The sequence below is a fragment of the Labrus bergylta genome, chromosome 17, assembly GCF_963930695.1.
Source record: "Labrus bergylta chromosome 17, fLabBer1.1, whole genome shotgun sequence".
NCBI lineage: Eukaryota > Metazoa > Chordata > Actinopteri > Labriformes > Labridae > Labrus > Labrus bergylta.
In genome coordinates this window covers 2,906,259-2,934,017 of record NC_089211.1, presented here as the reverse complement: position 1 = coordinate 2,934,017, position 27,759 = coordinate 2,906,259, and the positions used below count along the sequence as shown (strand labels likewise).

Below are 27,759 nucleotides of genomic sequence, written 5' to 3'. Positions count from 1 at the left end.
CAGGCGCTTCTTGTGTCTGTGCACTGAAATTTGCAAGTACATGCTCAGCAAATTAGGCTGAGCATATTCAAAGCTGCAGGGGATTCCTCAGTAGAAAAGCCAAATAATGATGCTACTCATCATCCCCCCTTTTTTGTCTGCTCTGTGAAAAGGCAAACAAAGTCCGGGAATGTCTAATAAAACATATGGCCGTGGTACCCAGGTATGTTGTCAACATCCGTCTACATCACATGCTTCAAGACTTGCACACACAACTGTCACAGAGTCAACCTCAGCTGGAGCGTGCAGACTGCAGGGCTTTGTTTTCCGCACGAAGGTAGAGTTGTGGGTTTGATTGTGTAACTGGCATTTTCAAAGGAATAGACAAAAAATGTGTAGATCTAGTGCAATGAAAAAGAGAACTGGAAAACACACACACACGCTGGAGCTTTTTGAGGTGAAATGTGGCAGTGGACGCTCATGCTCCTGCTGCTGCCAACTGCCAGTCCCAAAGAGGTTGTAGAAAATGGCTGCAGAGCTGAAGAGGATGAATTCCAATATCTTTTTATCAGTGTGAACTCACACTAAATAGAGGCAATTTAAAAGTGCAGGTTAGCTACTTTGCAAAATGCCTAATTTCATTGCCTGTGGAGTTGAGGCATCTCTAACCAAATGCTCTCCTGTTCAATGACAGCTCCAACTCAGAGCTTTTCTTTAAACACAACTCCCCATCCACTCATCAGAACAGAATTGGCTGTTGGATTTCATCAATGTTGCCAGCTTGGAATGCTGGGCGACAGAAATTCACGATGCTAAAACAGAAAATATGACATGTTGGATTGACACCATCAATTCTCTCAAGTTCTTGTTAAAGTATGAGCAGGTTCTTGTCTATCTGTGAGGTCCTTTGGGTGGGGAGAGAGGGAGGGCGCTGGGGTTCATATGTGTGTGTGTGTGTGTGGGGGGGGGGTTATTGTTTGCCCTCCTCATTGCCACTTCTCTTTGCTGTTTATTCATGTTTAATATTTGTTCTGTGGTGATCGAGGGGGGAGAGACAATTTAATATTTGTTTGAGAATTTGTCTGTCTGTTTTTTGTATCTGCCTTTTGATGTTTTCGATGTATTCTGAATGTACATGATCCCTCATTCCTGTATAATTGTTGGTAGTTGCTGTTACGACCACATTTTGTCTTTCTGCATTGTAAATGACAATTTTTAAACTATAAAAAAAATTATTATCTGAAAAAACAACAACACACACACACACACACAGACCCACACACTGGAGTCAAAGCTTTTGAGGTGAAATGTGGTAGTGGATGCTCATGCTCCTGCTGCTGCCAACTGCCAGTCCCAAAGAGTTTGTAGACAATTGGCTGCAGAGCTGAAGAGGATGAATTCCAATCTCTTTTTATCAGTGTGAACTCACACTAAATAGAGGCAATTTAAAAGTGCAGGTTAGCTACTTTGCAAAATGCCTAATTTCATTGCCCATAGAAGCAGAAAAGAGTGGAGTTGAGGAATTTCCGACAGCTGCAAAAAGTGAGAGATGCAGAGTAATTATATAATTTCCATATCCTGCAACACTGACCAAAGATGCTCACAATCTACTATTTCTTTGTAGCCCCATCTACCTACTGCACATGCGAGTTAGGCATAGGTACCTTTTGGATATTAAATACATAAACTTGAGAATCAAGAATAATAATATATGAACATCAGGTAGGAAATAAATATATAAAAAGATAGAAAAAACTCAAGTGGATCAAAATGAAGGGCTGTTATGTATTCCACTTGAATGTTTCTGTATTTGTGATTTTTCAGGGTTTGATTTTTTCTGACTACAGATATATCATAGGATTGTTCAAACATCCATGGTCTAATCTTTTAGACACATCTTTGATGGATACAATCGTATGACTCTCTTGCATAGTGTTGAGGAAATTTGTACACTTGACTTCACATAAGAAAGATTCAGGATATTCAAATGGCTGAACGTGAAGTTTTTTTTTTATAAATGAAGGAGAAATTACATTAACAGCAAGCATGTGATACAGGGTCTTGCTAAGGGTTAGGGTAGCCAAATTTTAGCCTTCTGTGGGCTACCCCTTTCGGTGACAGGAGAGCAGATCTGAGAAGTATGTGGCATTTAAGGGCTCCCTAGCCTTTGCTCTGCAGCCATTGACAGATATCAAATGTGAAGGCATGTTCTAATGGAACGGATGGACACTTTGATTGGTTATCTTATGCTCTTCAGTTCCCCTTTGAGGTGAGTTCAAGGACTCCGTCACAGCCTCCGCGGAGGTATTCTTCCAGGTGGCTAGAGGGCTTGACAGAAGGTGGTGATTTCTTCAAATCTGTACTTAATTTCTGGCATCCTGAATGACGTGCTCTCTTTTAACCCTTTGTATTTATTTATTTTGGAGTTTTTATGCCTTTACTTTTGAGATAGGACAGTGGATAGACACAGAAACCTGGGAGACAGAGAGAGTGGGGACCAACATGCGGGCAAGGAGCCACAGGTCCGATTCAAACGTGGGCCACCTGCTCTTGAGGACTAAAGCCTCTTTATACGGGGCACGTGTACTAACAGCAAGGCTACCGATCTTTAGAATTCTGCATGCCTGCAAACATATTGTAGTTCTTTCACATGGAATCACACACAACAGTGATGTTGAGTGTCACTCAGCGATATGAGTTACATGTATCTTCAGATAACTGTAATCCTTGACTTACTGAGGACGGATTATAGGACTCAACTGCCTAGGGGTCTGGTTTATACCGACCAGTTTTATATGCTTTCAGATCTATGTACATCTAGGACACACAACACTGTCTGAACCACATTTAGAATCATAGTGAACACATAAAAGATTCAAAACATGAGCTCAAAAGCACATCATATTTCCTTCAAGGCTCTCTGTTATCCTCTACAACAGCTGCCCCCACCACTGTCAACCAATCAGAAGAATGGAGAAGCATCCCCTCGGTCCCCCCTTAGCACCTTTAATCCGCCCTGTATCCCTGATGATTAATTAAAGTTATCTCAGCAGCCCAGTTGGAGACCTCAGTAGCAAACAAACTTGCTCTGGACTCCACATACTTTACAACGTCTTTGGTGTTGTAAAGCAGGAAAGGACAACACATTTTTACAAACTGATGTCTCTATTCAGGAGATGGGTCGAGCAGTGAGTGCCAAAGCTTCAATGAGAAATGTTGACAAGTTCAGCCTACACTAAAAGATGCTGCTGGGAGCCTCATCAGCAGAACACTCTGGACCTGTAGACCTCACACTGAATGGCCTTTTGGCAATATGTCAACACTTTGGAGTTGGTTAATGCACACCACCTGCCTATACACTAAGAGGTCTTGCAGCCTAATTTGTCTCCTGGAATTGATGAATACTGCATTTCACAGTGCTAAAAATTGCTCCCCTAGAATGTTTGTTCAAGAAGCTTGACGTCACATCGAATATAGCACCATATACCACAGCAGACGTTATACACTCTGGTATGAGGGTTCTCTGGCATGGGTTTATACAGCAATGACTCAGCTAAGAAATTCAATAAACGCAAAGATCTCTGAGTATTCTATATAAAGTCCCTCTCTTAATCTGCCCCCTTTTACTTGGAACACCCTTCAGCAGGAACAGAAGCCGTCTAGCTTGATTCCCTGAGGGGATTTAAGAGTACTCTGGTGATCTGTGGAGGTTTGTTCCTGAATATAGTATTTTAAAATCCAACAACCTCTTGTCTCTGGACCTCTTCTCTTTATCTCTTTTAGCTCTACCTTGTCAGTGCATGGAACGACTTTACTGTCTGCGGCTTTGTTTTGTTGCCCCTGATACGTCTGTCTTTGAGAATGAACGTTGCGGTCTTAATAAAGATTACTTTATAACTAATGTACAGTACGTACAAATGATGTCAAAAAAAAGCAAAGCAATTTATTCAAGTAGGATAATCAAGAATAAAATAGGCAGAAGCTGTGTAGGAAGAAATCAATCAACACAACCATTAAAGCGTCATGCATAATAGCTGGTAGGTGGCAGTGAATGCTGTAATGAGTGGCATCATCAAGATGAGGAAATTAAAAGCTTGTCAAATAAAAACAAGTGCTGCTAAGATAGGACTTAAGTGAAACTGAACCACTGACAGCATCTGTGATTGTAGCTCTATGTCAAAATAAAGATACTGTTACTGTTAGATATGACTACACGAGTCATAATTGATTCTGGGGGTGAATATATGTTTGGTAATGATGCTGCTTACAGCTGAGTTCACTAATATCATAGTCAGATAGTACAACAAGACATAATGACAAATAACAGGCAAGACAATGAAGAGTGCTTTAAATATTGCAAGACTCCTGTGTGATAAACAGTAAATTATATCAACATTCTATAAATGAGGAACGTTGCATAAATGCACGTTAGGGCTGAAGAAGTTACTGAAACTCTATTGTAAGTGCAACATGGAGCATCTCTGCCCTCTGCCTGGAGTACAAGTTCTGAGGTACCGACAGCCCGCCCTGCGCGACTCCGCTGGTCACTCTTTAACCTTAATATAGGACTCTTTCAATCAAAAAAGCACTCCACAAGCTTTATTTACAGAACAATATACTATCGTTTTCTGTAAATGCATGTTTATGACCTCATGAGGGTACTAACAATCCAGATTTTGAGGTGGAGATACAGAAAATGTAATATCAACCTTGAAAACAAAATAACATCCAACTTGCAATTTGTCTGAACTACTAGCTACCCTGTCCATTTTTATAAAGCTACATCAGTAAGAAGTGATCTCATTGTATGTTGTTAGAGGTCTGAAAAAGGAGATCTTATAGTATGGGTTTATTCAATTATGTATTTAGATTTGCTGGCTCTGTTAATGCTCTGTATAATTATAGTTTAGAGTACAGAATGCATGAAGGATCTCCGAGATTTCTCAGTTCTTTCATAGAAAGCTTGAAGGAAACAGTGTTCACTCACTTTCACTGCTGTTTTCAGCATGCTGTGGATTGCTTATTCTAGCTGGACTGTCAGGATGCCACACCAGGATGCTGTACCATATCTAATGTTGCTAACAGAAACACAACATTGTAAAATGATAACGTGAATTCTGTTCCACTACACTGAACGTTCTGAGCCTGCGGATAAACGCACGTCCCTGGGCCAGCCTGCAACAAGGATATACAATTTTATAGTTCTACACTTGTTTTTTAGTTAATTTTTACAAAAGGGAATAAGGCATGAAAATAAAGAGGTCGACCATTTACAGTCTCAAACGAGTAATGCTAGAAGTGCACAAGTATGGGATTAATCCAATCTCTAAATTTGGGAACAAAGACAAAAGAATCCCTCTGAGCGACTGGGATTATATTATATTTTGACCTCCACTGTATACTAACCGATCTGCTGTGTTCCATTTAATCACATTTCCCAGTGGGCTGAATCAGATACTCTGCAGATGAACACAATGGATTTAAAAAAGAAACTGTTCCAGATTTTGACTGTAAACGCTTAAACTGACTCGAGGAAGAATAAAGCTTTTCCTCAATTTCATCATTGACTGTGCATAAGAATATGATTATACTGAAAGCATTTTCTGGAATACACCAACATGTGATAAAATGACTTGTGTCTTTTTGCTCGGAAATTAAAACTGTTTGACCGATAGAATTGTAGGATGTGACTAAACTGTTAAATTGATACCCTCACTGATTAGCACCACAATAACGAGTCAATTTGATTATTATTATTATTATATCTTTATATGATGGCCCTTGATGCTGGTCAGGTAATATGCTCAATCTGCAGAGCAGCCACTTGTTGGGGCTGTAGCCATAGACTGGCTGTAGCTCCCGTTAATTTTCCGCTCATCCTGCTCTACTACCTGCATGTAAACAAGCAAAGTGGAGGGATAGCATCTCGAAGGAAAAGTACGGTTTGGAAGTAATTTGATCCTGAGAATTGAGATAAAAATGTATGTATGCTGTGTCAGGTGAAACTGGCATATCAACCTGAGAAATGTGTAACCAAAGTAAACATAGCCATGTGGGGGTTAAAGTGCAAGAAGGACCGAAGGCTGGTGCTGCTAGAATTGCCAACGTTAGCCATACTCATAACACGCAAATGTTGTGTGCGGTGCAAGGTCTGTGTGTTTTATGTTATGCAGGGGTCAACATACGAGTATTTTGCAGCTCCATATACAAATAATGCATATAACAAAAACAGGTTTGCATAAAGGTTCAGTAACCTGGTTCAAACATCTGAACAGCAGGGTTAAGAAAATACGTACAGCTGGTTTCCAAACAACCACACTTCATCTCCTCAATAAAAACAATTCCAAAGCTAATCTCTTCCACACAACACTTTCTTGTCCACACACATACAAACTCTTATGACTGGGCTGCTACTGGCTCTTGAGAGACCTCGGGGCGGGAGGCTGGATGAGGCTGCAAGTTCTCATTAAATTACATGTTTTTCAGAAATCATCTTGTGTAGGCAAAAAAATTGGTTACTACTCAATTTTCCTCATACATAGCTTGTCCATGTTATGCCAACCGTACTACAGCACTGGCACTGCATGCACCACTTGCTTCTCTGCCAGTCCTTTGAATGCTATGAGGACTCAACCAATTGGAGATGTTCTGCGCCAAAATTATTTATTATTATTATTAATATAATAATTAATTATATTTTTGGAAATTACGACCCCTACATAAGGTACCTTTCTTAGGGTAAAGTAAATTCCTGGGACTTTATTTAATCCCTGTTAATTTTGTTGGCCATGCTCAGACTTCTAAAGTCCTTAGTCCTTGGGGACAGTTCTTCCAGTGGAAACACAGCCACAGCCCCTTGAGGTTTCTATGTGCTGCTGGGATCGTAGCTAGATATTCGGAGACTCTCTGTGCACAGCCTAATCTTTGTATATTCTGGAATGCTGCATCATCCTGGGTGTCTGCTTTGACAGTGACTTGAATCTTAAGCAGCACAAAACAAATCTTGTTCAGTCTTGTTTTCATCATCTCAGAAATATATTTTGAAATTCGATCAATTCCATCTTTTAAAGACACCGAGACCATTTTAATTGCTTTTATCTCATCACGCCTCTATAATAATTGTATCAGCTTTTTAACCTGCCTGAGCCAGAAACCGATAAGACTCTAGACGTTACCCAACTCAGCTGGCAGGCTTTTAAACCAAAACCAGAAAGCATGACCACATCACTCCTGTTTAAAGCGTCTTTAAACCAGCTCCCTGTATGTTTTAGAATTGGTTTTAAGATTTTACTGGTTACTTTTAAGCTTTCCATGGCCTTTCTCGCAGCTACATCTCTGACCTTTTAGTACTGTATGAGCCGACACACATTGAGATCCTCAGGCAGAGGTCTTCTGTTTGTTCCAAAACCAGACTGAAAATGAAAGGGACAGAGCATTTTCTGTGAGGGCTCCTAAACTGTGGAACACTCTGCCCCAAGGACATCAGGTCAGCTGAGTCAGTAACCTCTTAAGTCCCTTCTTGAGACATACTTTTACCGTCAATCCTTTCCTGATTTTCGTATTTTTAATTGACTTTTACTTTTTAAAATTCCTTTAGAATAATTTGAATCCCATTAGAGTTCTTTCAAATTAATGTTATGTCTTAAAATGTTTGATATTTCTCTATTTTTGACTTTGCTTATAATTTTATGAACTGCCTTTTTTATTGTTTTACTATTGCTGTCCTCGTAATTTGATTTTTTTAAAGTTCCCTATAAATAAAGGTTCATATTATAATAATCCCCTTGGGCATTAGTGGTGGTACATACTTTACAGCACTACATTATTTAATTTGTTTACTCATACTTCACAGAAATCAGCAACCTTTCTTTTGTGTCTCTTGGGATTACAGTTAGTGTTGTTCTGCATGATCAACACCTCAGCGTATGTCTTTTCTGGCACAATATCGTTTAATAACTACATCCTGAATGGAGTCAGGATCTTCACTCTCCACTGTGCTGGAAGCCTTAGCAGGACGTGCTTCTGTTGGAAGACAAGCACGAGTTGTTCTTTTACACACTCTTCTGCTGGCAGCAGAATCATGTTCTTATTTGCTTACTTTTCCATCACAAATTTGTTTTTGTCTTTTTTTCCCCTTGGATTAAACTTGTATAAACAGATGCTTTGCTTGTGGCCTTTGTGTTGGCATATCACACTCTTACTGTTGGCAGGAAGTGATCCTCCCAAGGCTGTTTCTTGAAAATTGTACAAGCAGATTGGTTGCACATACAACTTTCCAATGGAGACTGTAGACGATTGCAGGACATTTTTTATGGCTAGTGCCTGTTCATCCAATTTAACCAGTAGAGTTTTTCTTTAAATCAGATGAAGATGAATTGACCTTTTGAAGCTGAATTTATAGAACTGAAGAAGTATAATACAAAGAAATGTTCATCAGTTGTTTTAATGCATACTTTCAAAAGTTTCAAAAGTTGTTGGATAAAGACATGTCATCATTGGTCATAGCTGAGTGCTTCATAGGGCAGCTATATATAGACATCCTAAGGGAATCGAAAGAGCAACTTATACTGTCGGTGCACTGTAAATATGTGCACGTCTTGTAGCCCAGTGAATGTTTTAGGTCAAGGTGTATTGTTCAGTGACCTTTTATTATGTCTGTCTACAGCCAAGCTATTGAGTGGTATACATGTGGGATTGCCTTAAGAGGAGCAGAAGCCAGTGGGAAACATGAATAATATCTAAATAGAAATTTAACCCTAACCCTTTATATATATGTCCAATTTAAATCAAATGGAAAAAGTCTACTGGCCAAAATATTTTTCGGTCATCACTATTCAATGACTATATGAGGTCCTATTGTGTCCAAATTGATGCCTGATCTTTGACTTTTCCTCATTCTAACCCTTCTTTAAACATTCTATTTACTTTTTTAAGGTTGCAATTTTCCGCCCAACAATTGCAGACTCTTTTGGGGTTTGCCCAGAATTCTTCTGTGCAGTTCTGTAATCAAGCCAAGGAGCAAGCTGAGCAAAATAAGAGTAACTATAGCAACGGTAGACGGACTGACAATCAAAATATTGGCTTTACAATTATATTGGAAACATTGTTGCTGTGGACAGGGTGCAGAGCGCATGCACAGCAACAGCAAGTGGTCATTCAACTTGGGCCCTTGTAGTGAAGCCAGCCCATTTCAGCAAACTGTGAACGCCAGTGGTCTGCATGTATGTTATTTGCTGAAATAATTTGTTGTTACTTGTTTTTGGTAAGTGGGGTTTAAATAGGGAGCCAGTTTTTGAACCCTGTCTGCACACTGTAACTTTGCTTCCTTGATTACAAGCTAGGTTCTCCGAGGAGTCAACCTGACATTAAACCTGCCTTTTTCCACAACAGGCAGCTTCCAGGGTAAAAAAAAAACCTGCAGGTCTGAAAATAACATTCACAATAACCAAGTAGTATTTTTTTTATAGTGGCCCCTTCTTGCAAATAAGACCAGTAGGATAATCCTGAGATGGCTGAAAGGTTGTACACTTCACTGTACAGACACGTTGGTGATGAAATGCTAAGCCTTATAATTACAGACCTAGGTCCCTCTACTAGGGACTTTTTTGGTATTACATATATATAGTGTATTTTCAAACCCCTAATATCTTAAAGTATATAAATAAAAACAAACATCTCATTTCATTAGGGCCTGTGTTGACAGACATCACTTTTTGTGCTGGCAGCGCCCACAACCTCTGTTTCAGAGCGCATCTCACTATTTTAAGAAAGCTAGTAAGCTCTGTGTGCTTAATACAGTATCTGCTCTTATTTAAGGTAATATCACCTGGAAAACATGAAAGTAGTGTAGAGGTTTTGTGTCCTGTCAAAAGCAGCAGCTCTAGATCTAGAAATTAAACTCTCAAAAAGATGAGTCGGAGTAGCACGGAGGGCTGAAAGAGAAAAGGCTGAACTACATTGTTTTTTTTTCAATTGAAAAAGGACACTGCCAGCACAAAGAATCCTGTCTGTGGACACAGGCCCTTATACACTAAGTCCACTGAGGTTTGAACAAACAGACCTTTGTAGTTATAGAACGAAGATGTATTCTGCTACACTGTGTATGATAGGCTGAGTGAACCTATCCTTCCCTGCTGGCACTATTAGTCCAAGGAATAAGAGAAGCAGCATAAATAACAAATTTTGTTGTTTGGAAAATAAAAATCAACATCCTAATAAGCAACTCACATGAGAAAAGTTTTACTTGAATTTAGGAGCAGATCAATTACTTAAGGGTGGACACACTGAACAATACAGGTCAACACGTTGCAGGTTTCTTTCTTCTTCTTTCTAATCATTTTCTTCTCCCTCTTTTACACTACACCTCGGCATATGAAGAGAGTACCTATCTGTAAAAAGCTCACATACTGACCACTCAGGCAAAGCAGGATAATAACACTTAGAGAAAACACACACAGAAGGGTATTAAAATTCATGCTATCCCCAATAAAGTAAGACAAAAAATGACTAGTCACTACTGAAATGTGTTGTGCTTTTCCAATAAAGCACCAGTAGCATTAAACCAAGCATGGACCTGTCTTCATTACACGTGCAGTATTAGTGTCAAGGTCACAGCATGTCCTTGAAGATCCATTTGGTATATGGAGTATGAATGTGGATGAGGGCTGCCGTCTCATGCTGTTGTTTGAGTTACGTTATGTAATGAGCGTCCTCTGCTCCCTGTGGACTTAATGTCATTATAGTAATACATTACCTGGATCCCCCTCCCCACCTCTCCGCTCTCAATCGTTCAGCTTTGTGCATCTCTGAACAGGCAATTTGAAATGGATTATAGGAGGTTTTCCTGCAAGAGCACCACTCCTGCCCTCTCGCCATTTCTTTGGAACCTGACTAATATGTATGTGCAAAGGCATAATCACTCCCACGACTCATGTCAATGATCTGTAGGCACTGGCTGCAAGTGAGTAATACCTGGTTGGCAGGGTGAAGTGCAGACATTGTTTCAGTGGTATAAAAATAGCGAATGCAAGCACAGTCAGTATCTCCCCTCCTGTCATCTAGTGCAGAATGAGACTATTTACTGCGCTATAACCTCTAAATCTGCTCCTTTAAAAGATTTATGTCAAAGTTTTACAAAGTGTCACGCCTGTTTACCTTGCTACATCCCTCTATATACCAATCTGTTTTAGGGGGGAAGGCAGAGGAGAGGTGACTCCTTTGTGACGCTGTGGTGTATTTGTCTTCAGCGTGGTGATTACCTTCCACAGGGATTCCTCAAGCTGGGGTGGTAATAGGTTAGCAGACCGGGTGCCATGACGTTAACAGGGCAGCCCCCGCTGTAGTCCTCCTTAGCCCAATCCTGTGACAACATAAAGGTAAGTGGAATTAATATAGTAGTATTTTATGGTAAAACACAAAAGAAAAGCCTAGTTTAAAGCTCCAGTGAGACGTTATTAGCTGGTTATGAAATGCTGATGCCGCTATATGAGCAACAAAAGCAAACAAGACCATCAGCAACATGATTGACTATTTGTGTATCAGAATTTTTTAATGCCTTTAACTGTTGCCAAGAGGAAGGTATCAGGCAAGCAAGCTGAAGAAATGGCTTTCTATTAAAGATTGTCCAAAACAAATATTTGTTGAACGACTGACTGTTAAAACAACATTTTTGTGACAAAACACTACCAACAGGACAGGATCAGCAAAGACATAAGAGGTACTGCTTAGACCCGGAGGTAACCAAATTGGCCAAAATGGAAAGTTCCTCACAGCAGATTAAAACAAAATGAAGAAATTACTCAAATCTAACCTCGTCTATTTAAGGTTATAGCCGACATGAAAACACAAAGCCCACAAACCCCCAATACAATCTATCACCTTTTGTGTAATTGCGTTCTATCATTTAATGTTCCTGTTAAGTCTACAAAGTACAAACATGATGTCTCTTTTAGTGTCCCTGCCTCCCGTTTCCTCAAGGCAATTTCCAGTACTGTCTTGCTCTTCAACAGTGAATGGTTAAAAGCAGTCGAGGGACTAAAAATCATATGCTCTGCATCACTAGTGTGCTGTTTCAGAGACCAACAATGCTTGCTGTACCCATGTAATGGAGCGAAGCAGCTATTTCAAATTCATGTGGCATGACTTAGGAAACTATGATGTGTGCTGCATGTTATATGTTCTATCTCAATGGCTGTGCTCATACTAGTAAAGCAACCAATTTTCAAACACGTTACTATAAAGCTTTTGTTCTTCCCTTTGATTCAATCGACAGCCGATTTGCTTGAAGTAGCTGCAGTAGTGTTGCAGTCAAGACCACACTAACTGAGACCAAGACATACCCGAGACCAGAGAGCTCTAAGACCGAGACAAGACCAAGACCAAGGCAGGACAAGACCGAGACAAGACCAAGACCATAAATATCAGTGAAAAGGGGGCGTGTCAGTCACTTAGAACGTAACGTAAGGTCGCAGAAGAAACCATCGGGTGAAAATAAAGAATGAATAAATAAAAAAACAGTTATGGCCTGTCTGTGGTGGTCTTGAGTTAAAGATAAGATAAAATAAGATAATCCTTTATTTATCCCACAATGGGGAAATTTACAAAACAATGGGGAAATTTACATAAAATCCAGAGTCCGAGCAGTTTGAGAGCGAGACAAGGCCGAGTAAAAATACTTTCGATTCCGAGAGAAGTTCGAGACCTTGAAAGAGCGGTCACGAGACGAGTCTGAGACCAAAACCAATTTCGAGTACTACAACACTAGTTGCTCTACTAGCTCATAACTGATGGATGACAATTTGAAACAATTCCTGTTGGTAAGGTTGATGCTCCATAAGTTGTTTTTACAAAAAAAGAGTTCAGTACTAGTGGTAGTTGCATAACGAAAATGAGTTAGTTAAGGTACCTAAAAGCCCTGACACACCAAGCATATGGCAAATAACTAGTGGCGATGAAGACTACTTGTGGCGTTGCCGCACAACGCCTTTTGCCTTGGCCATAAAGTTGCACAAGAACACACCGCAAAGACTACAGCCGACAGCCAACCACCACGTACGTTCTGCACATGCGTGAGAGGAAATAACTCTCCATGCCAGCAGGAGGCGGTAGTCTGCAATCATCATTCCAAAAAGGGGAAACCGGAAGAAGAACAGGAAGAACGCAGATAAATAAACCGTTGTTGTGATAAGACAATTTTCTCACCGCTGTCGCTCAACACTCGAACTTCTAATTGAGAATCATTTCTGATAAAAAGTAAAAAATGGCACTGACAGCCCTTGGTCTTTTATAAGTAGAACAAAAATGGAGGAGGCGTTTCCGTATTTCTTCTTGTGCAATGGCTCTCCTGTTTCGCTTAGCTGAACAGCCAATCAGAGAGATTCCTAGCCCCAACCGCGCCTGCGACAGCTCACAGCGATTCAACATGTGGAATCGGACAAAAAAAGGCCAACAGGGGCCGACGTGTAGCGACGGAGCTGGACACACCGCAAAGACTAGGGCGACAAACGCTCACCCGGTCTCTCCTTGGTGTGTCAGGGCCTTTAAATATGTGACGAACAAGATGATTAGGATAAGTGACATCATACATTTAACTTAAAGGGATAGTGTGGGGGTTTTGAAGTGGGGTTGTCCAACAGTGGTTCCCAACAGTGGTTCCCAACATCTTCCCAGAAGTATAGGTCCCCCCCCCCCAGGAACCACATGAAAAACAGTGATACATTGCTGTCAAAAAATAAAGCTATTTTTTAAATGATAAAATCAAAACAGAAGAGACCTAAACAAATGTTCTTGGCAAAATAACTTTGTTTAAACTATCCAGTTAGTATTATAATATTTTTTTATTATTATATGCAGATCTTATTTTGACAACCTCAGAGTAGACAAAGCCTCCCTGTTTGGCATCAGGTGTAAAAAAATAATGACTATACATTTTGACAATACTCAATAATGCCTCAAAGCAAACCGTTTTTGTTTTATTACACTAGATATTTGAAAATTAACCACTTACTTTTTCTTCAAAGTGGATGAAAGATGCAGCCTCAGGACCTAGGTATCTGACAAGACTGGAAACAACCGCTTTTCTTCTCTCTTCGCCCTGCAAACAAAAGGACAGCCTGTGCCAACATGGTACTTACATTACATTGGCTCATAACTCAGAAGTGTAACAGCAGGTTGCTGAAATATGAAAGCCTATTCTAGAAATGAATCCAAGCTGGACACAGGAACCAGCATTCAATTTGAATAATTCAGGCATGGTAAGCACACATTCCTGGTTGATTTTTTTGCGCATGGTGAGTAATCTACAGAGAAACTAAGGCCTTAGGGCCAAAAGGACACATCTTCATAAAACATACTGACAGATGTTGCAAAATTCCTCATCTGCATGTCACTTTACGTTTGCTCTCAGCCCAACTTGGTCGTGAAACTCATAGTCTCTGATTCTCCTCACAGAAATACAAGGATCATTTAAAGCACAGATGCCAGTGCTTTCAACGTTCAATTAATTAAAGAAAATGAAAAAAAAAAACTCTTGAAATGTGCTGCATATCTGCTTACAACGATAAGCCATACCAATATGGCCACTGGCATGTGAAGTGAATAACAGTCATTATCTCTTTACAGTGGCACCTGTCTGTGGGTGAAATACAAGGCAGCAGGTGGACATTTTATCCTCAAAGTTGATGTGTTGGAAGCAGAAACCATATACAAGGGTAAGGATGTGAGTAACTTTGACAAGGGCCTAATTCTGAAGGCTAGATGACTGGGTCAGAGAATCACCAAAAGCGAAGCTCTTGTATTTCTGGTCTGCAGTGGTCAGCACCTCCCAAAAGTGGTCCAAAGGCATTCAAGGCCAAGGCTCAATGATGCACACATAAAGTGAACGCTAGCCCGTGTGGTCCAATCCAAAAGAGCCACTGGAGCATAAACTGCTGAAAGTTTATGCCGCTACTGATAGAGAGGTGTTAGAAACACACATTGCATTTCAGTTTGTTTGCGTTTTGGGCTGCGTAGCCACACACTGGTCAGGTTGCCCAAGCTAACCCCTGTAAACCATTTAAATTAACTGCAATGGGCACGTGAGCATCAGAACTGGGCAACAAGTAAATGGAAGAAGGAGGCCTTGAGTAAGACGACAATGAGTTGACTTGGCCTCCAAATTCCCTCACAATGCTGTCAATTATTCATATTCGTACATGCCATTTGGACCACAAAGTCTGATCCAAGGAGGCCCACCTCAAAGCTTACAGGAACTAATGTCTTGTTGGCTGATAACATGGCACACCAGAGGTCTGATGGAGTCAGGGCCAAAACAGCCCTTATAAGATCAGGACTATTTTTGGCCCAGACCTGACAAGTGAGGCGCCAAGTGTATAGTGTCAGTTAAACATTTTCAGTATTACAGTAAATTGTGGAAAAATACCCGATGAACTATAACTCGACCTGTGAAGCAATCAATTAACTAACCTCAGCAAGTTTATTCCAAACAGGTTTGCAATGCAAGCAAAAACTAAAAAACAAAAGTATCCTTAGCTTAAACATTTTTACATTAATTTCAATCAGTTTAATTGCACACTGTGTCTTATTGTAAAAGCCTCACAATCACCAACATTGTTTTCCTCTGTTTAGTAGTGAGGCAGCAAGCAGGGGTTAATTATTTAGCAGCTTGTGCAGCACAGGACAGCAGGGAGACAGCAGCTCTGGAGTGCTGTAGCAAGTCAGACTAATGACCAAATGCCAAAACAACACAAGAGACAATGCTTGATTTATTTATTTTTCAGGTAAGGGGAAAGCAATGGGACTAAATGGAAATGTCAACACTGGAGGTAACAAGGAAAAGAAAGAGGTCAGGTTATGCAAAAAAAGTGTGTGAGAGGAAGGGGGTTATAGCTGTCTGTGGCAATACGCAACTACTGGTAAAATATTTATAATGTAACCTTGTCAATCTACAACATAGCCATTAAGGCAAAAAAAAGTCTTCATTAATCAAACGCCACATTTGTTATAGAAATGAATTAAGCAACAACTGCAAATGTGTAGATCCGAGGGTTTTCAAGGTCTACAGGAATCCTTGTTCACCTGTATATTTAATAAAAGCCTTTGTTTTATATTAAAAGCAAATAAATGAGAAAAAGGAAAAAATAAATAAAAACCTCTGCTTGATGAAAAAAGTATCTCTGAAAAAAAGTTTAACCTTCTGAACCATTAGGTGCAATTTTGGTAGACGTTTAAAACTGACAGGAACACCCTACAGTAATTTTCAGTCCATATGCTGCACTTTTTAAGAGTTCAGTTGGTACATAAACTCACATGCCATTGGGTCGGGACCTATGAACAGCCCTTGACTGGCTTAGATCCTACTTAACAGACAATACTTTCTCAGTTGCAATTAACAACTCCTCATCCACCCCTGCTCAGCTTTCAATTGGGGGACCCCCAAGACTCAGTCCTTGGACCCCTCCTATTTTCTCTTAACATGCTTTCTATAGGTAAAATTGTTCTGAAACACAACACTTTTACGCAGATGACACTCAGTTATGCCTCCCTAGTCATACCAATGACCAAAGACGACCCTCTGCTCATGTTGGGATGATATAAAGGGATGAATGGCCAATGAACGCCATTGCCTAGAGCCTCTAGATCAGTTACCCAGTAACATAAAGTAACAAAAAAGTCTTGCTACTCAGGATTATTCATAAAATCAAGACATTCATACAATACAAAAACCTAAAAATAAATCATCCATGCCTTGATACCATCCAGACTCAATTATTTTTACTCTCATTATTTTGGTATAAACCAAGCCTCCATGCATCAATTACAACTTGCTGCAGGCATTCTGTCATCAAGACAAATTTAACAGGAACAAATCCCACCAATACTAGCTTCCCATCAGTTACATAATATACAAAATTATTCTGATTGCGTACAAAACCCTTCGTGGCCTTGTCCCGACCTACATAATAGAACTTGTATTCCCCTACTGCCAGACCCCTCAGATCAACTTATCAGGAGCTACTAACCATCCCATGAGCACATTCAAAACTGTTCAGAGACCCAGACTCTGGAACAACCTCCCAATACATATTATAACTGCAGACTCTCTTGCTGCTTTAAAAAATGCCTCAAGACTTATTTGTAGTCCCTTGCCTTCACTTACAGCTGATACCCTACTTTACTTGACTTGCATCTTACCTTTATTCACCGAGAGCCTTCATCGTTTTGTATATCATTCTGCATGTTTGAATGCACTGCGTGTGCAAGTCTGTGTGCATTTGTTCTTGTCTCTCTCTATGTATAGATGTCTGCACTGTGGTTTGTCCATGTGTTATGATCATCTTTTAATTTCTCTGTTCTTAGATTCTCTTGGGAAGTTTGCTTTTATGCCCACTGTAAAGCACTTTGGTACAAACCTTGTTTGTTTTAAAGCACTCTATAAATAAATTTGACCTTGACATGCAATTTTCACACTGCTGCCCCTGAGCATTTTGTATAACACACTAACATCTTTTTGACAACGCTTCCTATGTTTGCTTTGACTCAACACGAGATGTTAACAGTGCTTACTAAAAACATGCATCAGCGATAGTACTTTGTGATGCTTAAAATCCAACTGCAGAATGTCATTCACTTATTTATCGGCATTAAAGGCAGTTGTCAGAAGCACAATTTGAAAACATTTCTCTATCATCTAACTTCTGTCTTATAAAACTAACAGACCTTAGAGTTAAGCTATGGAAAACTGTGACATCTCACAAGGAATCTTGCAACATCAGGAATAGCTCATGATAATAGAATATGTCATCCCACCCACAGTTTAAATGTAGATAAACCAGTTTATGTAAGCTCTCATCTTAAATACAACAGCCTGACAATGGGAAACAAATGTATCAGTTAGTTTGCGAGTGTTCCCTTTATAAGTATTATGAATTAGTGAGAGGACCAAAGCAAGAATACCAAAGCATCAGACTTTAGTCTGGATGAAGAATGTGTGACATTTTACACATAAATATACAGCTGAAATCAAGTATATCCTCTGTAAATGTCTCTCTGAGTCATGACTGTCTACAATGAGTGAGAAGCCCGAGTCTTCTGAGTAGGCTACTTTAAGTTAGTACACAACTTATCTAATTAATAACTTTCACCCACTCAGTCGGTAAATTCAACCTAGTATACTAGTGATAGCTTGTTAATCTTGCCAATAAGTTCAAAATGTAAGAAGAGTGTCTTCAAACAGTCCAGTTTAAAGGTAATTCACATTGTGTTGTGTTTCTGGTAACGGTGCACTCTGCATTGTTTGCTCTGGCTGCAGTAAATAAAAGCTGACAAATGGTAAACTTCGTCATAATCCGGTATTTCAATGTGGTAAGTCACTGAAGCCTAAAACATTACAAGACCGACTATGACGGGCAGTGCAGTGCACGCTGATGTTTACAACCACAATAGAACACACTGAGAAATATCATGAAGCAGGCAAGATTAAAGTTCTGACTGTACATTGAAATACCACATTTACACAATACTACACTTGTGTTGCAGGATTCATATAAATGCCTGACAGTTTTCTTCTGATGTTATGTCAGCAATCAATCCCCCTTCTCCTTGATTTCTTTTCTGTCTGATTGACACTGACAAAATATCATTAACATTGTGAAACTGAAGGAAATCCGCCCTAGCGAAGTAGAACTTTTATCCCTGCACTTGTGAGATTATGTGTAATCACATTTTTTAAGCCATTACCTCTCTTGAGCTCCACTGAGTAGCTAGCTCGCCGGCAATGAAGCCTACCAAGGCAGCATTACCGCTGAGGCTCGTGGCATCAAAGGTGACACAGAATGGACAGTCGGTGGAAGATCCTGCCACTATTTCTCCAGAGAGGCCTTTCTCCCTCCAGAAAGCCTGTGGAGACACAGAGACAGTTCACAGCTAACACAGAACATAGCTACAAATCATATGCACAACAGTAACCTTCAGCCCTTTGCCTTTGGGTTTCTCCCTGAAAAGAATCAACTGCACTTAAAGGATAATTAGAACTTTATATGGGTGATAATTGTGGCAACAATAAATTATCTAGAAAATTATTTCAATTCAATTCTTCCTATGTGTTATGTGGTGTAGCTTTGGTGGTGTAGGATTCTGCATTACAAAAATCCCTTCAACCTAAACATGTTAGGCACCGTATCCACCTTGCATTTTTTCCGGGCAGAAAAGGGCTGGCTGTACGCTCAGGAGTGTCTGCATGAAGAGTTTGTGCTCTGAGAAGAAAAGTGCTGCACATCCGTCATGTCTCTATGACAACAGTTTGTTGACAACGGCCGCTGTATGGTTATTTTTTACTGCACGTTTTATATTTGAGATCGTTTTTTAACCCAGCAGACACGGAGCGAACAGGATGTGAGTACAAGATTTGAACGGTAGGTGTCAAAACTACGGGGAATATCATACATTTTGAGCGCCCGTGACGTCAACAGCACCTTTCTGAAAAGTTGAAAGATTTTCAACTTGAACGCTCGGCGCGGCTACACAGCTGAATACAATTAACCTTTTTCAGAAACTTTGAATGTTTTATTATATGTTGTATGAAAATAGAAAAATATACAGTAACCCCCATAACATAAAAAAATAAATGACTGACAAGCCCTGATTATCAAAGCTCTCCCTCAGCCCTGTACCGTGTAAAAATGGTTTCTTTATATTTATTCTTAAACTACATTTTAATACTACACTGCTTCATATGGCCTTCTTGAATGAGGTGGTTTTGCCTTGAATAAACAAATGAATTCAGGTTTTGCTCATGGTCACTGTAAAAGTTCTCAACAGAGATTACCTGTGAAGATTGAATCCCAAATAACTTGGGTTATAAGTTTCTGAATAAAAAAAAAATCCCCTTAAAGGCACCAATGACATGTTTTGACGAAAAAGCCTTTCACCAATGTAAGCACTTTTTATGTCCTACTAATTAGTACTGAAAGGTGTGTATGCAGCAGAGAAGCAAAACAAGTACTACCCTTGAAAGCTGACATGTTTTACACTTGAAAGGCAACTTGTCATCTCAAACAAACAGAGGTGTCAAAACATCTCACACAGATTTCCTTTCTGTAATGTAATTAACCTTTAATGATGTTGAGGACATATGATACTCAAGGAAACAATAGTTTTCACTTTGCTAAATGCTGTCTTCATCAAGTAAATAAGGAATTCACACACTCAATGCATGTACACAAAGAAGTGGATGAGTAAAAGAATCAAAAGTGGCAGCAGTTTCGCTTTCATTTCCCGTTGAAGGGTAACATCATTGAAACCACGTCATTATATAAAAAAGTTTCCATGCAAGAAATATGTGCTATTTGTGTGCACATGTACCGTGGAGTTTAACTACACACTTACAGTAACACAATATAAACAAAACGAAGTATAGTATAAGGTTCTATAATTTCAACAGAAAATGTGAAGACAATTTGATATTGCTTACAGCACCAAGCTGACGAATGTAAACTAAATGTCTAAGTATTTGGCTCCCTCACGATGCTATCTGTAGCCTGCTGGCAACCTCGTGGCCTCATGTAATAGTAAGTAACACATTCTTCAGGGCAGTGCAGACTCTTTTGGTGTGCATCAGATGACCTTTCACTTTGACATTTCCAAGATTTGCACAATACCTTTTTGACTGACCTTAAATTTACAACATTGGAAAAATCATACCTGCATTTCTTCATTCCACTTGCAATGACTATTGTGAGTGTATATGCATGTGTGATGCATATGCATTCCTATTTGTAAACCTACATCTAAATGACTTTGAAATTGCACAATGCATGCATACTCGATCATAGAATAAATACTTTTCTTACTATTTCATTTATCTTTATTTTTTTTCTTTCGCGGTCTGACTTTACTTAAAAGCACAGTATGTAAATTCCGCCACCAGGGCGCTCTCAATCAAAACAAAAACAAAGACGACACTCGAGGCTGGTGGGGAATCATGGAAATCATGGAATCACCTCTGCTTGTTAGTTTGAATAAAGGTTGCTTTAATTGTAAAAACTAACTTGATTTACAGTAACCAAAAAGCAGGTAACTCTATCCAAAGTATTGTTTTAGGAACAATCACAACACACCTGTTTTGCTGTATGATTTTGAACTACAAAAAAAACAGTAGCACTAGCAGTAGTAGAGGGGATGCTGTTGAATTATAAAGCATTCAGATCCTACAACATTTAGGACTCTTGGCTGTTATTGTGTGTTTGTTTCAATTTGTTTCTTCAGCACATCTTGGCTGTCCTGCCAAAGAGAACTGTCAGGGAGGCCAATTTGTATGGTCAACAAGCATGAAGTTAAACAGCATATCTTCATCCAATTCTAGAGCTCAGACGGAATTCTGAGGAGAAGCATTGCCTTGCAAACCCAATGAACAGCATGCTGGAGAGGACTGGAGCTCTGCAAACACACACAGTCACAGTGAGGATCCTGCCCTTGTCCAGGCTGTGTCAGCTCTCTACTTGGTCATAATTACTGGATACTGTTCAGGAAGACGTACTGTACATGGAATTTCTAACTGAAAACCGACTGTCATCGGTCACCTGAACTGTCAGCCCTCAACAATCCACCACTGGGATTGGACAGGTTTGCCGACAAACTGGGTCCCACAGGCTATTGAGTTTTCTGACTTCACATAAGCGCCACATAATGCAGAGAGGAAACAGCAGCGGTAGGTGTTGCCCTGGGAAATTACCCAACAATGGTTAACTTTGTCACAGGTTAGTGAAGACATGGATGTAATGCCAGGCCCAAGGCTGCCTCTAACGTCCTGCATCTTGCTTGGGAAAAGCTCATGCTTCTAGGATTGTGTTCCTACTGCAAAGAAGATAATCCAAGGCAGGAAATCAGACTGAAAATGCAAAATCCTTCATCTTGCAAAAGTGATGTGACAAGAGCAATCCAGTGAACTGCTAAATCAGCTCAGTGTTCTCTCTTTTTACATACTAGTAAGGTGTCTGCTGCCATCTGCTATCAAAGTGTCTCATTTTCTCTGGCTGAAGCTTTTAGACAGAGGTTTGTTCATAGCTACTGTCTCCTGATTTTTTTTTCTGACAGGGAGTAGAATGGCAGTTATCACAACTAAACTCAGTTTTACATTCTCTTCAGGGGGGATATCAGCAAATCATGATGTAAGAGTCTGTATGTGCAGCACACTTTCTCCTATCATTTTTAAACCCCACTGCGCTGCTGCTTACTCTAACCTCACGATAAAGTATTCAGCAAGGTCTACAACATGTCATTTCTGTGCAGCTCTTTTAGTACCATCTGTTTTCTCTTTGTGGAGTTTGCACTCCTACTAGCTACAGTACGGGAGTTGAGCTCTCAGCCTAATGTGAAAGTTCTGAAGTAGAACCACATCCCGCCAGTCTCTGTGCCAATCTCCGCTGGTCATTATCTTTCATTGGGGAGACTTTTCAATCACAAGAGCACTCCACAAGGTTTATTTATGGGAAATTTGTCAGTGTCAGCCTGGTCTGCCTCGCCATGTATCCAAGCTTAGGATGCAAAACGGTGAAATTGGTGAAAGAGAAAGATGGGAATAACATGCAAGAAAGGAGCAAGCTGTGACCTCCAGGGTTAAAAAAGGAAGCAAAATCCTGCAGTTAGTTGAGTGTCCGCTTGAGGCTGGCTCCAGGAGCCCTGAAGGTCACATACACAACACATTCAAAAATGCCTGTTTTTACAGCAGAAATTAAAATGTTTACAGCCTGGAACAAAAAAAAATATTGGTCTGATGGGTTATTGTCCTCACTGACACAGACTGTACATTTAGATTTTCTGAACAATACATGAATTTATAGTTAAGTGCGTAGCTGACCTTGACTCGTGTTTTGACAGTTGAAATAAGATTTACTTTATTGATCTGAATTTCAGTTTTTACACTCTGTAGTCATGAACACACATAGGCTGAAATACACACACACATGTACAAACAGGATCCTATGGACATGCACTAATGAGATGTCAGAGTGGTGGAGCAGCCCACAGTGGGCGCTCCTGAGCTGATGGTGGGGAGGGGGTTTGGTGCCTTGCTCAGGGGCACCTCGGTAGTGCTCAGGAAGTGATCTGGCACCTCTCCAGCTACCAGACCAACTTCCATATTTGGTCCACACCGGGACTTGAACCGGTCCCTACAGACTGAACTACTGTCGCCCTCCATTTCTGTCTAAATGATTTCCTGTCTGTCATTGCATAGCATGTTATTATTCTTATTATTATGTCAGAATTGTCTTTTAATCTCAATAATAATAAATGTTGTTGCTGTAGGTTTGGTCTCTGAAAATGATATCATAAAAAGACCTGTAAGAGCTGATTTGTAGTAAGGTTGAGTTCACTTTTGTTGTGATTTGGTCCATTATAATTAAAGACAATGACACATTGATTAATAATAGGAGATGAGTTCATACAACACTTTTCAAAAATAAGTTACAACGTGCTTTACAATTAAAACAATCAAAATATAGTGAAGAAAAAATCGACAATTCCAACATAAATTAATTAGACAAAACACAAACAGGTATCTGCAATACAAACAAGATACCTGTGCCCAAGCAAAGGAGAAGTGCCCTGAAAAGAAATTCCCCATCCAAACCACAAAAAGACAAAAGGACAATAAGAAGAGTCTGCAAAGAAAAAGATGGAAAGAGAAGAGGGAAGGCAGAGCCAGGGCGAGAGGCCACTTGAGGTTGCCTGGTCTACCTTCCCCCTGCTCCCCAATCCTCACAAGATAAGAGAGAGTGTTAGAAAGAGGACAGAGTCGGGGCAGAGCCATAGTGAGTGTGTCCTCTTATGATGGCTGCCATTGTTTCTGCAAATGAAGGCTGTATGACTGCAGTGTTCAGAAATATTATAATGAACTTTGGAGATTGTAGAATTTGAGGTCTTTTACCATGTGATGACCATTCAAAGTAGTTTGGCCAAAAGGCATTTCATAATATATATTTTTTATCAAAGTGTTCTACAAAGCACTTTTACACCACATGTCACACCTACACATTCACACCCTTTCACACACTGATGGCAGAGGCTGCTATGTAAAGTGGCCATCAGTAATAACTAACCCCATTCATACACTTCTATAAACCACAGACGAGGCAGCGGAAGCACCTTGGGGTTAAGTGTCTTGCCCAAGGACATATTGAACATTTGGCTGCAGTAGCTGGGAATCAAACCCTCAACCTTCCGGTTGAAAAACAACCGACTCTACCAACTGAGCCACATTTTTAAGCCTAGGGCTTCACTTCACTTTACTGTAGAACAGGTTTTAGGTGGTTTTAAATATGGCTGGGAATCTTTGGGTGTCTCACGATTCGATTTTGATTCTTGGTGTCAAGATTCAATTCAGAATCGATTTTCGATTCAAAATGATTCTGGATTCATGGATCCATAGATTCAAAGTCTATTTATGAATTAGTACATACTTCATGATCTATTTGGCAATCTACCTAGTTAAAGAGCTAGCCTTAGCACTTAGCAGGGAGTGACTGATTAGACAAAAAAAAAGATTTTTGGACGTTAAGAATCGATTTAAATCTCACAAGATAAGAATCTTGATTTTTACATAAATCATTGTTTTTTCCCGCCTCTAATATAAAGGTCTTTTCTTTGTCCATTCTAAAAGAAACAATCAGATCTATGATGAAAATCTGATCCGATTTGAACTATGGGATATGTGATCCATAACACTGCTAAAACAGAGTGGCTCAGTTGCATACAAGTTGAAAGGCCTTAGAGAGACAACTCAGTGTTGTACCTTTGCAGTAAATGAGGTTCGTTTTGTGCTTATTATGGAAATGGACCTGGGTGGTTTTGAAATGTTCTATTAAGAATTGTTTCAGGGTAAGGTAAACTGAGAAAATAAAAAGGTTCTTTTCTTTTCAATTTACTGTTTAGATGGCACATGGAGGTCATTTACCAGGAAACGCCAGTGCTGGTAAAAATCATGATTGACCCACAAGGCAAAGACAACAATCATGTTTCCTGCATATATTGCGTAGTCTATCACCACACCATTTTGAGACACTGATAAATAAGAAGTGCTTTTAGAGAAACTTGTTGGTTGAAAGCTTTTACAAGGTCCTGTTCATACAACTCAAAGGACCTTTGCCGAGGTGAGTTTCATGCAGACCAGTGAACTTTGTTTTGCACAACTGGCCCCTAAAATGCCTTTTAACATGCCTGAGTTGGGAGGGAATATGGTAGTTTTTTTTCACACATGTATTACTTAGCTAGGGCATATTTAATTGTATTACGCAAGAAAGGAATAATAACCCTACAATAAGTTAAAACTGACACGGCCAGATTCACTTAAAAATGTACTATAATTGGATCCAGAAATCAAATCTTGGGTCACATATTTACATATCAGAAATAAAAGAAAATCAGACCTTCAGTAAGAGTTATATAACAGTATCAGAGTGGAGACAAGATTGTTCTGTTGCTTTTGAGGTTGTTAAAGGGCTTTTTGAAATGCCCAGTGGTGCTGAAAAAATACTTGTTATACATATATTTTGAAAGCACAACAGCCATAGCAACGGGCTCAAGCACACTAAGTGGCTCAATCCAAATGTTAACTCGCAGGATTTTCAGAATAGGTATTGTTCATTCTGGCTCTACGTCAGTGGCTTACTGGGACACTTCATGTAAGGGGGGTATTGTTACTTAATTTCTTTCAATTGAGCTTTTCCTGCTTTCGACAAGTGAAAATAACAGTTGCCATCAATTTGAGCAGTGCTAGGTCAAATTGTCTTTGGAAATTGTCTTTACAAACAGCTGCTCAATAGACTAAAAACACCTAGGTCGAGATAAAAAAAATCCAATATCTTTTATTTGGCTAACACTATGCACTCAAAAGAAAACTCTCACATGCACTGTACACAAGAGCTTATTGGAACACTTGTCCATATCCATTTTGACAACACTAGATGATAAAATGCAACAAATTACAACACTTCATATGCAAGAGCTTAAGTATGAGAAATAATCCAAGGGGAGATTTATAAGCAGTCAAAAGTAATGCTTAAGCCTACATTTTGATCAAAATCTTGCCACCACAATGTCTAATCTGTACTAGTACACTTTCATCTGTGTGGCAATGACATTTTTGGACCAAAACCAAATACTAAATTTGACAAATTGGTGAAAATCATTCACAGACTGTTTCCACTCCAGGTCCTGTATGAACATCCTGCATGTCCGGAGGAAATAGCCAAACAGTATGAGCAGAGCACAGCTTGGTCCCCATAGATAAGGGTTCAATTAAATTTTACAATCACCCAAATTTATGTAACCCCTTAGCCCTAACCTGCCAAGAGCAGAAGAGACGATTCGTGTTAGCCAGACAGTCCTGAGGCCTTTTGCACAAAGCCCAACATGTCCCAGTCAGCCTCAGGGTAGCCAGTCCATTTCAAATTTGTAACAATCATGTTTAAAAATATATTGCAAAATGGAATGAAATTACCAAAAATCAGTAAATTACAATGTTATCAGGCCCTTAAAAGATAATTAGATCTAGCAATTGTTTGAACTTCACAAAATCTAGAAAACACATAAAAGTCCTCACAATGTACCAACACAGTAAACAGTCTACTTTTAGAATAAGGGTGCCCATGAACAGAGCAGGCTGCCACAGGAGGAGGAACTCTGCTCATAATAAGACAGAGTCCAGGAAGAGCTAAAGTACCACTTTACAAAAAAACAAACTTGACATTTTTCAAAAACTGGAACAATCCTAAAATTGAAAACAACAGAAAAATGTTATTTCTCCATTTTCTGGAAGATAACATTCTAAATACTCTCAAGCCCTCGGCTAAGTGTTACTGTGGTTGGGTTCTCCCTGGTTAACTAGAGTGTTGCCTTTCTGGGACTGCAAGTAGCAGGGAGTAAGACTCTGACTGTTGTTTGTAAGTATGTGCCTAATGGCAGTACAGAGTATGCAAGGCAAGGCCAGTTTATTTATATAGCACATTTAAACAAGGCAATTCAACATGCTTCACACAACACCAAAAGCACCATGACATATGCTATGCAGGCTTCTTTGGGTCACTGGGGGCATTCCTGGTAAGGGTTTCACCTGGGGACTCCATAGTTCTGCATGGGGGACTTCAATGCACACGTGGGCAATGATGCAGAGACCTGAATGGGGGTTGATTGGGAAAAACAGCAGAAAGCAACAGAGCTGTCAATTTATCACCACATGTGGTGAGTTGGATCAGTTGGGAGGGGGCTGCCGGACAGACCTGGTAAACCTAAACATGTAGTGTGTGTGATCTGGTAATGTTTGGCTGAGGCCCCTGTCTGTCATGTCTTTAACTCCCACCTCTGGAATAAATTCTCATGTATCCCGTGGGGGTTAGGGACATGGATTCTAAGTGGTCCATGTTCAAAGCCTCCATTGTGGAAGTGGCTGCTAGAAGTTGCTGCAGTGCCTGTCATGGCAGCAACCTAAGAATCCGCTGGTCGACACCAGTGGGAAAGGTAGTTGTCAGGCTGAAGAAAGAGCTTGGCTTGCCAAGGGGTCTCAGAAGATGCTAACAAGTATTAGGTGGCTCTGAGGGAAGGCTATGAAAAAGGACTTTCGGTTGACCCCAAGGATGCTCTGGCAAACTGTCAGACAAGTCAGGAGGGGTAAGCAGGGACTTGCTCAGGCAGTTTTCAGCAGGAGTGGAGAACTACTGACCCGGACTGGGGACATCGTCAAGCGGTGGAACATACACCTGAACCAAACCAAAACATCCTCTGATGAGG

At 40.0% G+C, this 27,759-nt stretch overlaps 1 protein-coding gene across 3 annotated transcripts in view; it reads right to left on the bottom strand.

Annotated features, from left to right (window-relative positions):
• The window catches only part of si:ch211-127i16.2 (probable flavin-containing monoamine oxidase A), a 48,140-nt gene that overhangs the window by 750 nt on the left and 19,631 nt on the right, over window positions 1–27,759 (bottom strand). For 2 of the 3 annotated variants that reach the window (XM_029276753.2, XM_020630593.3), the window contains 3 exons: window positions 18,715–18,873; window positions 13,985–14,071; window positions 11,238–11,338 (listed from right to left, as the gene is read on the bottom strand). In XM_029276753.2, the coding sequence (XP_029132586.2) occupies window positions 11,238–11,338; window positions 13,985–14,071; window positions 18,715–18,873 (347 nt within the window). The remainder of the gene's footprint in view (window positions 1–11,237; window positions 11,339–13,984; window positions 14,072–18,714; window positions 18,874–27,759) is intronic. The other variant, XM_029276752.2, reaches the window with a different exon arrangement.